Here is a 13,937-nt window from a genome sequence, read left to right on the forward strand (position 1 = left end):
AAATATTAAAAATGTCTCCTATTAATCAGAAGGTCTGCATGTTATAGTGCAACCACTACATAGTTTTAACATACAAATATTTTCCTGTTTTTCACTTCATGATTATTTCAAGTAATTTATCTACCTTATTACTGAACACCAGTTGACATTCAGCATCACATTTAAATATTATATTTTAAAATGAAGAAAGAATTTGCAGTAACCTTATTTTCAACCAATATTGTCTATTGTTTGTTTTTTTTTTTAATATACCTGTTTTTAGAAAATTGTGAGTATTGGACAACTTTAACCTTTCCAGCAGATATAAACAGATAGCATGTATAAAATGCAAAGAGTAATGCACAAAAAGCAGCAAATGCCCATCTCTGTATTTTTGCATAAAATGTTACTTACTGGGATTTCTAAAAAACAAAATGATTTTTTCTTAGTATATAAAATTTATGCATAAAATAAAAAAGAGCTAAAGAAAGGAACACCAGGGAAACAAATGAAAAGTTTAACTGAAGATAAAGAATTTCTACTTTAAAATGTTTTTTATAATAATTTTTTATCTTCAGTGCTATTTTTATACTGTCAACATGACCAAAGCATACCTATATATGATATATTTGTACCAAAGAGTACAATGTTTTGGAATATATGCAATTTACCTGAACGTCTGCCCATGTTCCAGAACTTACTGCTTCCTCCACTGAGGCTTCTACTTGATCTACAATGACTTGATCAAGACAAGCTGCTTTCAGAAATAAAAGTTTTCTTGATTTGTACCGCTTCCTGATGTAATTCACAGAATCTGGAATTCCTAATCTTGTCAAAGCTTCAAACTCTGATAAACAAAATACGTTTTAAAAGGCAATAGTAAAGACATTTTACAAAAGGTTTAAAAGGCATTTAGCACTTTTCTTTATTTGTTAAAATAAATATGTAAGAGATATACAAAAACAAAGCATAGCATTGACTATCTACTAAAGGTTAAATGTGTTATACATTTATAGACATTTTATGCATTTTGATTCATCTCAATAAAACGCACACATAAACATTTACCTAAATAACTATTTTGCTTCAAAAATGAGTCCACCCAGTTGTTCTGTGTTTTAGAGTATATATCAGGAATGTAAACAGCCTTGTTCTGTCGTCCACCAACTATAGTACCCTTTAGCCGCCCAGTACTCATCAAGTCATCCAATTCCGCTGCAGATAAAATACATTTAAAAAAAAAAATTACAACTGCAAGCTAAGTAAAAGAATTTAAATTTCTACATTTACGACGGGACAGTCAGCTTCGTCGCATTTACCCTGAGCAGTAGCCTAATAGTCTGTGGGTGAATTTACACTTATCACTGCTAATATCATGTGCTATTTGCTACAATACTCGAATACACAAGAGAAAGTAGTTTAAACAATAAGGAACCTTGATAAACTGACTTTTCTACGTGACATAGCAAAAACCAAAAGGTATACAAGAGAGTATTTCACCGGTGTCCCTACTTCCCATAAACAAAACATTGAAATAATATCCTACACACAGACTAGATTTAAAAAAAAAAAAAACAAAACTGCATTATAACCTATTTTACTGAATTACCAAATTACTTGTTGTACCCACTACCGATCTTTATAAAACCCTTGCCAGACTCATGGGCATCCACAACCTTCTTTCTGAGTGCATTAGAGAACTCTTTTGATCTTGCAAGATGATATCATTCACATCAACAGCAAACAGAACACCAGACCCTAGATAGCTGTGGTTTAAATACTGTAAGACAAGTTCCACCTGCATACTCCCTCCCTATGGAGATTCTCATTAGCACCTGATCTGGAACACCAACTCTAATTTTATGGATTTTATAAGGTGATAAACGAAGGGGTGTAGTTACTTTCTACATGTGACAAACCTGTATGCTTAATTTAAAATATGAGAATAAATACATTATGTGTCACTTTTGCACAGAAAAGGTGATATACTTGAACATTTTTCATGAACATATCTAACATTTGTCTGTTCAAATATGTTGGAAAAAGTCAATGATTTTCACAGTATGTGCTTAATTTGTTACATGATCATTAAGTATAAACAAAGCAAAAAGGCTACATTAAGCAAAAGAAAAGGATCACATTCAAAATTGCACAAAAACATCATTTCAATTGCAATATTTTTCTGAGTTACATCACTGTCCTTCAAATGGATGTGTATATAACTAGGAAAATATGACGCAACAACCCTGCAAAAGGGTAGAAAGGTGACTATACAGATATATATAGATATAGATATATATATATAGATATAGATATATAGATATATATATATATATATATATATATATAGATATATAGATATATATATATATATATAGATATATATATATATAGATATATAGATATATATATATATATATATATATATATATAGATATATATATATATATATATATATATATATATATATATATATATATATATATATATATATATATATCAGGGCCCCTTCAATTTTTCACTCTTTGTTATATTTCAGCCATTTGCTAAAATCATTTAAATTAATTTTTTCTCTCATTAATGTACACACAGCACCCCATATTGACAGACAAAAAAAAGAATTTTTGAAATTGTTGCAGATTTATTAAAAAAGAAAAACTGAAATATCACATGGTCCTAAGTATTCAGACCCATTGCTCAGTATTTAGTAGAAGCACCCTTTTGAGCTAATACAGCCATGCCTCTTCTTAGGAAAGATGCAACACGTTTTTCACACCTGGATTTGGGGATCCTCTGCCATTCCTCCTTGCAGATCCTCTCCAGTTCTGTCAGGTTGGATGGTGAACGTTGGTGGACAACCATTTTTAGGTCTCTCCAGAAATGCTCAATTGGGTTTAAGTCAGGGCTCTGGCTGGGCCATTCAAGAACAGTCACAGAGTTGTTGTGAAGCCACTCCTTCGTTATTTTAGCTGTGTGCTTAGGGTCATTGTCTTGTTGGAAGGTAAACCTTCGGACCATTCTGAGGTCCTTAGCACTCTGGAGAAGGTTTTTGTCCAGGATATCCCTGTACTTGGCCACATTCATCTTTCCCTCGATTGCAACCAGTCGTTCTTGTCCCTGCAGCTGAAAAACACCCCCACAGCATGATGCTTCCACCGCCATGCTTCACTGTGGGGACTGTATTGGACAAGTGATGAGCAGTGCCTGGTTGTCTCCACACATACCGCTTAGAATTAAGGCCAAAAAAGTTCTCTCTTGGTCTCATCAGACCAGAGAATCTTATTTCTCACCATCTCAGAGTCCTTCAGGTGTCTTTTAGCAAACTCCAAGATACAACTTTTTGGCCTTAATTCTAAGCGGTATGTGTGGAGACAACCAGGCACTACTCATCACTTGTCCAATACAGTGTCTAATTCTGGGCTCAACAGGCATACACACTCACTGCACCCCACCCACTGGGGGATTAAACCTCGGACATCAGCATCAGAGACGAAGCCTCTTTACGCTGCACCACGGCGGGTGGTTCGCCAAACATCCGCCACAGTGCCCTCTTTCGCTTGAAAGAAGCAGATCATAGAATGAGAGGGTGCAGTGAGTTGTGTACGCCTGATGAGCCCAGAATTAGGACAAAACACGTGTTGCGTACTCTTTGCATTGTTTGACAGTAAACTATGCAACATTCTATGATCATCTTCTCGCTGAAAGAGGGCACCATGGTGGATGTTTGCCGACTTGCAGACCAACCACAAGCATTACCTGGTATGCATACACACCCATACAATCAGATTGTGATTCAGACTACGAATACCATGATAATGTATATATATACCGTATTTCCTCAAAAATAAGACCAGGTCTGCACAAGGGCTTATTTTCAGGGGATCTTATATTTATTCGTGTACAACAATATATATTTATCCAAATAGAGTCAAGTCATCTTATTCTGGAATATCGTCATAGCTCTCCACATTCAAACCCTAAATTCAAGCCTGAATTTCTTGCAACTCCAGCCGCTTTTAGGATCCTCCAGGATCGTTGTGCATGCTTCGATGTTTGATGAATGGTTTGATGTGGTGAAGCAAAATGCCGACAAACAAATGCATTTGTGGTGCATTTATATTCAAGTGTCACATATTCCCCAAAGTAATGACACGATATATTTTAAAAGTTATCTTCTTGCCGTCTTTTTTTTTTTTTTGGCACCTACACAATACCATCAGAATGAATGGCAGTGTATTTGAGCCACAGAGAAAAAAATAAGGACATAATGAAAGTGTCTATTTTGCGATTAAAGTGGAAATTTTGGCTTTAAACTCGAAATGTCCACTTTAACCTCGTAGTTTACCATTAAAGTATACTGTCACTACATGCTTCTGTGGGTATCCTCCTGACCTGACAGCAGCAGCAAGCAGCAATACATCTCCACACAGAACACATTACATTTATGATATTCCAGCTCTCTGCACATTTAGAATTCTTAGATATATACTTCATATCACTTTCATGATGAAATGCATTAAAATATGTATGTTACATTTTACAGATAAATCGTTAACTTTGTTTAAATAATGAATACTGTTAATAGTTACACATATGGGGGTGGCACGGTGGCAGAGTGGTAGTGCTGCCGTCTCACAGGGAGTCATGTCCCTTGTGATTCCTGCCCGGAGTTTGCATGTTTTCCTGGTGGGTTTCCACAGTGTGCTCAGTTTTCCATCCAAAGACATGAAGGTCTGGGGATTTGGTGAAGCTACAATAACGTTAGTGTATATGTGTGTGTGCTTGTGTTCACCTTGCGATGAGCTGATGCCTCGTCCAGTGAATTTGTTTCTGTCTTGCGGCGATGCTGCTGGAATGGGCACATCCCCAAATTGATGGATGTAATCATTACACATATTTTTCAGAGATATTGTGGCAAGGTGTCCTCGGAATTTAATGGATGTTTCGGGTACACACGTTGCATCGTGTGAAGTATAAACCCAGCCTTAGGCGCCTTACTTTTCAGTTGATGATCTTGACTAGTGCTTATATATATATATATATATATATATATATATATATATATATATATATATATATATATATATATATATATATATATATATATATATATATAAAGTACGTTGTTATATAAAGTGAACTTACATACAAATACACGGATTTGAATGCTTATGGACAACACCTTTTTTAAAGGTGCTAGAATCTTTTTTACATAACAGTGGTTTATAGACAGAAAAGCAGAAAATGCTCCGATATATCCACTTGAAAATATTATCTGTGAAAGACAAAATACGATCTTAATATTGATGTTAATTATTTCAGTACCACATCTTCCTTTCAAGTTCTTTTTTCCTTTTCTTCTGATAATATTATGACACTAATATCCTTAATTCCCATTCCAAAGATAAAAATCATGGTTGATTATTGTAACCATTGGCTGTGTATTTAGAATGAGTCAGATCACCCACTCATTCCTTAACAGTCTATATAGTTAAGTGAGAAACAAAACAAAGGCTAAAAATCAAAGCTTAAAATGTATGCAATATAAACATACCTTATAACCAGACTGACATTTTACACAAGACAATTTCAGACTTTTGTCATTAATTTATTATATTAATCAACTAGACAGATGGAATGAAAGTTGTATATTTTTTCATAACATGCATAACTTTGCTCATTGTAAACATAATATTGCTTAAAAAAAGTATACATTAAAAAGTTACCCATAAATTTAATTAGAACAGATACTTACAATATAAAAGATGTTCTGGCACTTCATATTGGGAAATTAAACTGCTCACTGGAGTAGGTCTATTTAAAGAAAAAAATAAATTTATGATAGAACTTTAAAAAATATACAGTGGGTATGCTGCGGTGGGCTGGCGCCCTGCCCATGGTTTGTTCCTGTCTTGCGCCCTGTGTTGGCTGGGATTGGCTCCAGCAGACCCCCGTGACCCTGTGTTAGGATATAGCGGGTTGGAGAATGACTGACTGGCAGTGGGTATGTAAAAGAATCACCCCCTTCAAAATATTCACATTTTGTTGCTTTGTAGCCTGAAATGAATATACACACAAAAAGTATTTCTCCAGCTGTATTTTCTCAATGCAACTTGTAACAACCAAGTAAAAGATATTTTTGAGTAATGATTTAATGATAAGCTTCAAAATAGTAGGGTGGCATTGCTTTTTATTCTTAAACTAATATTAAACATTAAACCAAATCAATTATTAAAATATTACTAATTCTTGGTCAAGACTGGCAGTCAGCTATTTAAAATTAACTAATTTCATTCAGACACTGACATAGACACCATAAGGAACATCTTTTGTAGGAATTAAGGATGTCACATGTATCAACGGGAGTAATTTCACATAAGCACAAAGAGTTTCCTAACAGTAAGTGTATAAGTGCCAAATGGTATTAAACACACAAATGCCTACATGCACGACTACCCCTATACTTGCTTGTGCGAACATGAAAGAGCAAAATAATGTGGGAGTAAAAAACAAAAAAAAACACTAAGCTCTCTTTAAAAAAAAAAAAGGGAAAACAGAAACACTAATATATTATATACATGAAAGTGATGAGAAGGGTAAAGATATCAAACATTTTGCAAATTATGCTTTGCAAACTTTCTAATGAAACCATACCTTAAACCATGCAGAATAATCATAACATTTTAAAAATTCAAATTGGTTGCATAATTTATTTGCAAATTGTTTTACATGGAATTGGCAACAAAATCAGTTGTGGGACAGTGAATGACAAATTATTAACTGTTAAAGTTAATGCCAAATGTGATGTCATTAAAACGATAATTTCATTATCTCACAGCCTAATCTTCACAAAAGCAGAATGTTTGCAGTTTATACTACATAGTACAATTTAAAACAACACTTTAGAGAATGCAGTCCAATATTCCAATATAGGCTATGTTTTACTAGACTACCCTTACCTATATCATCCTCACATTTTTTCTATCCAATTTCAGCATATACTACAGAATCCATTTTATTATAAGATTAGCTTATTCTCTTTACTTAATACAAGAATTGAAAATATGTGACAGGTACGATACACCTCATTCTGTTATATCGTGCTGCAATGATGTATTTAAGATTTACTTTGATGGCCTAGAACAGGGGTCGGGAAACTTTTTTGGCTAAGAGAGCCATGAACGCCACATATTTTAAAATGTAATTCCGTGAGAGCCATACAATAGGTTTAAAACTAAATACAAGTAAATGTGTGCATTTTATGTAAGACCAACACTTTTAAAGTACAATAAGTCTCTAAATTTTTTTTAATAATGTTGTTATGCTTTTGCTAACCAATGATGAATAAAGTACTTCTTACCATTAATGTGACTTCTGGTGCTGCATGGTTTTGCTGATGGCTTTGTAGTCTGGTTAATACGTGGTGAGGTTAAGCTTCATGCAGGCGTTGAGACTTCCATCAGTTAAACGTGATCGTAGGTTGGTCTTAATGTTCTTTAGATGTGAGAAAGACTGCTCACATGCATACGTAGAGCCAAACATTGTCAGTACAGCAATACTCACATGCTGCAGTGTGTGGTATGTGACGGGAAGCGCGTTCCAAGTTTTGACAATCAGCTGGTCCGCGGGTTGATGTTTTTTCATTTCTCCCAACTTGTGTTTGCTCGCCAACTCTGCTTGCTGTCGTGCAAGTCTTTCCAAATCTTCATTCAGTGACTTGAACTTATTCACCCACATGTCTGAGGCCTTCAGGTCAGCAGCTTATAGATCAAAATCTCTGACAGAGACACCGGGGATGTAACTCAGGTTGGCGCTGTCCACTATACACTCGTGTGGATGGGTGATGAACTTAAAAAGACGAGTGCGCTCACGAAATTCTCCAAAGCACACTTTGAATGACTGCAGGAGGTTAGATGTGAAGCCCGCTAGCTGCTGAAGATCAAAATGTTGAGCAGGGTCACTTGCTGTGCGTGCATCTTTAAACTCTCCCAGTTTTTCAAGGTGTAGTAAACGACCTGTTTCAATGTCAGAGATGAAGAGTTCTAGCTTGTTTTCAAATGCAAACACTGCTTGTTGAAGGTATAAGACTGTATTTCCAAGGCATTGCATTTTCACATCGAGCTGGTTCAGATGTTCAGTCATGTCCACGAGATAGTAGAACTTCAGGAGCCACTCAGTGTTAGCTAACTCAGGATGCTTGACGTTGTTAATTTCAAGAAAAGTCTGGATTTCGCTCAGACAAGCCGTGAAACAGCTGAGCACCTTTCCTCTTGACAACCAACGCACATTGCTGTGCAGAAGCAGACCAGGATAATTATTCCCAACTTCATCCAGCAGTGTTTCAAACTGGCAATCATTTAAAGTTCAGGCAACAATACAGTTGACCACCCGAATGACCAGCAACATCACCTCACCAAGCTGCTCGCCACACATCTGAGCACAAAGTGCCTCCTGATGTAGGATGCAGTGAAAACTTAGGATGGGTCTCTTTTCACGTTCATGAAGAAGCGCTACGAATCCTCCGTTTTTCCCCACCATGCACAGATCACCATCAGTAAACACTGAAATAAGTTTACCCATCGGTAGATTTTTTTCTTTAGAGAGCTCAGTGAAAGACTTGAATAAGTCCTCCCCTCGTTGTCCCTTTCATAGGCAAAACAGCAAGACTTTCCTCACGTAGTGTGTCACCGACAGCATACCTTGCAATCATGCTAAACTGGGATAAATGGCTTACATCTGTTGACTCATCCAAAGCAAGAGAAAAGAATGGTGCTGCATTTATGTCCTTCACTTGTGTTGCCTCAATTTGATTTGCCGTCATGATGGTACGATCGTGAACAGTTCTTGCCAACAGGGGCATGTCTTTTATTCGTTTGATTATCTTGTCTTTATCCGAAAAGTCATCAAAAAGTTCATTGGCAACATCAAGCATGAATGTTTTGGCATACTCCCCATCTGTGAATGGTTTTCCGGTTCTCATAATTGCTAAAGCACCAGCAAAGCTAGCCGAATTCCAGTCACCTTGTTTGGTCCAAACACAGAGATGCTGCTGACTAGCTTGCACTCTGCACAGTAGCTCTTGACATGCTTCTTCCTGCTGTCCCCCCGTCAGGATATTTCGATGCAAATGTAGTATGGTGTGTGTCGAAGTGCCGCTTTATATTTGACTGTTTCATCGATGCAATTTTATCATTGCATATTAGGCACACTGCAGAACCTGCTCTCTCCACAAAGGCGAATTCCTCTGTCCATTCCTGCTGAAAAGGACGATACTCCTCATCTTTTTTTCTTTTAGCCATCTTCTTCGATAAAAGGGGTTTTGCAATTAACTAGCTGACTACTTGATTAAAAGGAGGGAAGTTTACTTCCTGACCTCAACGACCCGTGTACGTTACGCATTAGCCAATAAAAATTTGGTGTTGTCCCGGAGGACAGCTGTGATTGGCTCCAGCCACCCACAACCATGAGCATGAGCGGTAGGAAATGAATGGATTGAAATACATGAATGTTTTTTAGCGTTATTATTTTTTTTATTAAAGATCTGTCTGCGAGCAAGATGCAGCCATCAAAAGAGCCACATCTGGCTCACGAGCCATAGGTTCTCGACCCCTGGCCTAGAATATGTCTAGACGACTCTGGAGTTGTTTTACTGATAATACAATTAGCACTAAAACTAAACAACCGCTGCATGCAAAACGCTACATGTTAGACAGATTTAGAAAATACATTTTTCATGCATTATATCAAGGAACAGCAGAGCAGAATATACAGTCTATGTATTAGAGCAGTCTCCTGTATCTGACATTATTGACATCTGTCAATTTCTCCTTGGGGATTAATAAAGTATATATCAATCTATAATAGATAAACAAATGAAATGTGAGAACTCCTCAAATGAAGCAAAAATGAGTTTCTCGGTATAAATCAATTTTTATTTTCTACTGCTCTTGAGCACTTGACTAAAAAAATTACTTTCTTTATTAAATTGACTTTATGTATACAGAAATCACAAATATTAACACAAAACCAATAAATAATAATATGCTAAAACCTTTCAGACAAGAGATTTTGCTCATGTACTAGAGAAACAATGGACCTGCAAAAACAGTAGATATATTGTATGTATATCATGAACTCAACAAACAGAACTAGCTGTTATGCTGCTGAACGTTTTTGTTTGTTATATATTATTTATTACTTTTGTGGTAACTATCTTGTTCAGCTACAGTAATTAGGAGAAACTCAAATTAAAATGTATTATTTCCTTTTTTGTCTGTTTCCAAATTTTGTCTTTTTTGTGTCATCTTCCTTTCCCCTAGTTTTCATTGTGCTACTTTAGAAGTATCAAGTACACACTCTCATAATCATGTTATATTTAATTACAATAAATGTGTTTTCCTTTTATAACTTAAATTATTCGATGATTTCAGATGATTGGCAACTAAATGTCATAAATATATCTTATATAAACATTTTTAACTTTTCTAGGAACTTCAGTTATTTTATCTGCGCTAGTAAAGCTTTGATTTAAAAATACACATGATAAAGTGAAAAAATGATAGAGCATCTGCGGTGGGCTGCTGCCCTGCCCGGGGTTTGTTTCCTGCCTTGCGCCCTGTGTTTGCTGGGATTGGCTCCAAATGCTTTTTCTGCATCCAAGTATTATAAGATCTCCAGGGTGTTACACTATATGGGTGAATATACAGTAGAGTCTCGCTTATCCGACATAAACGGGCTGCCCGAACGTCGGATAAGCGAAAATGTTGGATAATGGCAGGTGTTAAGGAAAAAACCTATTAAACGTCCAACTATGTTATAATTTTACACATTACGAACCGAATAATCATGTTTTACAACAAAACAGAATAAATTAACTGAAAAAATGAACTTAGTTACAGAATTGTCTTACGTTAAATACAGTATGTACTGTACTTAAAAAGTTCAGTCCTGTGATGATTTAAAGACATTTTTGATCATAGTCTGCTTTCCTGACGAGTGCCGTTTCTTCGCTGTGAAGTCTCGCCATCTTTGCAGCATCATTATGTCTATTCCTGTAGCTTCTTCTTGTTGCACAATGTAATTAATTGCAGTTTCTAGCCTTAACTCCGTCACTAATATAGTCAACATCCGTATGAGCGTATACTGTTTACTACAGCATTGTGACTGCATGTGTGCGTTTGTGCTGTGACGTGCGAGTACCCGTCTTGCACCCGAAAACTCGAAGCCGAGTCTTAGTACTTTTAGCAACACCAGCTTGAAACAACAACAGTGCGGTTATTTAATGTAGCAGGATCTTTCATTCTCCTATACACAGACACAGCAGTCAGGCAGGGTCTGGGGGGGTAAAGTAATACTGAGCCCAGCGCATTTATAATGTCCCTTGTATCACTCATCAATGGCAGGCACTTATAGCATGTCCGCAATCTTTTCGGATTGGCTTTTACATCGAACTGCTACAGCGCTGAGAGACTGCGATTGCTTTGGGACGCTCTTCCGCATGTCGTCCCGTTGGGTGGAATCCTACAAGAGTTTAGAAACTCACTCACACCAGCCATGATTATTTTCAAAGGTAAAGTACAGGTTAATTTGCTTTATGTATTTTTACTTTATATTTTGTATTAATAATTTTTATATGGATAGTTTTGGGTTGTGGAACGAATCATCTGAGTTTCCATTATTTCTTATGGGGAAATTTGCATTGATATATTATACGAGTGCTTTGGACTGCAAGCACATTTCCAGAATGAATTATGCTCGCAAACCGAGGTTCCACATTAATTAGCTGCGGCAGAGTCGGAAGCAAAAAAAAAAATAGACTACGCTCACACTCGCAACTTGCAGTTCTTGTTGCCGATTGATGCGTATTTTTTTTTTGCGGCGGGATGTCGGATAATACGGAATGTTGGATAAGAGAAGGTAGGATAAGCGAGACTCTACTGTATTAAATTAAACAGATGTCAAAAAAAGTGTCTGCCTTTATTAAATTCTGTTTGGTCTTGTGATATTACCGTAGGAAGCACTCTCTCAATCTTTCTAACTAGAACTTTGGAGAGTATCTTAACATCATTATTCAGAAGCGAGACTGGTCTCCATGATGCACATTGTAATAAGTCCTTATTTTTCTTAGGAAAGATGGTAATTAAAGCTTGCCAAAAAGTTTGAGGTACAATTTTATTAGCTCTGGCTTCTATAAATGTTGCTAATAATAGGGGAGCTAACTTAATTGGTACCTTTTTTTTATATAAAATTCAGCAGGGTAGCCATCAGGGCCTGCTGTTTTCCCACTCTGAAGTGAGTTTATAGAGGCTAGTAATTCTGAGAGTGCCAGAGGTTTATTCTATTCCTATGCGCTGACAGTATCTAGTCGTGGTATCTGTAATGCATTAGATTGTGTCTTATCTTCTTTAAACTGAGTAGAATATAAGGACTTACAGTATTCTGTACATTTGTGAATTTTTTTTTTATGGTCAATGATTTTACATCCATCTGTGTAGGTAATTACTGATATTGCATTGTGAACTTCCTACTTGAGTATTTGTTAAGCTAAGATCTTATTAGCCTTCTTTCCATGTTCATAGTAATAATGTCTCGATTTACAAATGAGTTCTTCCATTTCTTTTGCTGTCAAGAGTGAACATTTTGAAATGAAATGGGTATTCAGCAAAATATGGATAATTATATCTTATTCATGTAATGGTTACTAAATATCTTTATTGAAAGAGATATAAAATTAGGCTACAAATACAGTAGAGTTGAAATTTGTGTTCATATATAAACAGCAAGAAATTACATTGTGGTAAATTGCTAAATTTTAACCTTGCATTATCTCTTAATTAAGAACTCCTCATAAATGTAGGATTACTATTTGTGTAATATTTGTAGAACATACCTCGTAATTGCACTGAAAAGTCCACAAATCTTTGATCTGTGTCTGGAAACAAATGCCTGTGTGAAGATCATCCTTTTGTCATATTCATCCATTTTCCCATGTATAATTTTGCCAGTATGTTTGCATAGTACCTAGAAGTATGGAAAAAGCATTATGGTTTATTAGGAAATTGGTATCATTTTTTATTAATTTGAAACAATTTAAAATATTCTCCAAGTTATGTGAATCCTTCGTTACACTTACTGCAGCTTTACATCAACCACCTATACCACAATATAATGCTGCTGTACTTGCTCCAAAATGAAGATGATTTAATGCTATGGGTTGGTGCAGGGTCAGTGAGCAGGAGTATCCTGGCTGCTAGTGAATCCACATACTCAATATAAAAGAGGATGGGAGACACCAGCACACGAGCCAGTATTAAAAATAAAACTTGAAAGTGTGAAGGACTGAAATCTTTTGTCATAATATAAAATTCTGCCAGATATCAAATAAGAACAAAAATATCAAATTAAAAATATTGCAAGTAGTGTTTATTGTTTTTATAAAGAGCAATTTTCATTTTAAACAATTGTGTTTTGTAGTACATTAAAATACAATAGACAGACAGAGAACAGAAAACTCTAAATTTTCAGGTCTCAGAATACATTGGCTGCTTATGTCATTAGAACAATTACTTATATAAAAGCGATAATTTCTATTCTCACTGGTACCTATCACAAAAAGGGTTGGTTACAGAATTTGTAGCTGGTGCCAAAAGGTACAACTAACAATCCAGTCCACAACTTTTGACCTGTCAAAAAAATAAATAAATAAAAATAAACTAAATACATCTAATTAATCCAATTTAAAGGTTACAGGGAGAAATTATGATCTAGGCAATAAAAGTGATGAAATTTTGGGAAATAAGCAAAGTCTGACATTTCCCAAGACATGACATACAAGTAAAAATTATTATTTTAGTCAAGATATTACAAATTTAAAACCAACAGCTGCCTACTTCTTCTGTCACAAATCTTATGAAACATTCAATTGACTTCAGATCATTAATCCCTATGAAATGCATTTT

The 13,937-nt window shown here is 35.6% G+C and overlaps 1 protein-coding gene across 1 annotated transcript in view; it reads right to left on the reverse strand.

Moving 5' to 3' along the window:
* Positions 1-13,937, reverse strand: part of ufl1 (UFM1-specific ligase 1) — a 116,577-nt gene that overhangs the window by 44,826 nt on the left and 57,814 nt on the right. Inside the window, exons 6-9 of the mRNA XM_039747968.1 lie at positions 12,869-12,999; positions 5,735-5,793; positions 1,048-1,194; positions 651-826 (exon numbers count right to left, since the gene is read on the reverse strand). Of these exons, the coding sequence (XP_039603902.1) occupies positions 651-826; positions 1,048-1,194; positions 5,735-5,793; positions 12,869-12,999 (513 nt within the window). The remainder of the gene's footprint in view (positions 1-650; positions 827-1,047; positions 1,195-5,734; positions 5,794-12,868; positions 13,000-13,937) is intronic.

The sequence above is a fragment of the Polypterus senegalus genome, chromosome 3 (genome assembly GCF_016835505.1).
Source record: "Polypterus senegalus isolate Bchr_013 chromosome 3, ASM1683550v1, whole genome shotgun sequence".
Classification (NCBI taxonomy): domain Eukaryota; kingdom Metazoa; phylum Chordata; class Cladistia; order Polypteriformes; family Polypteridae; genus Polypterus; species Polypterus senegalus.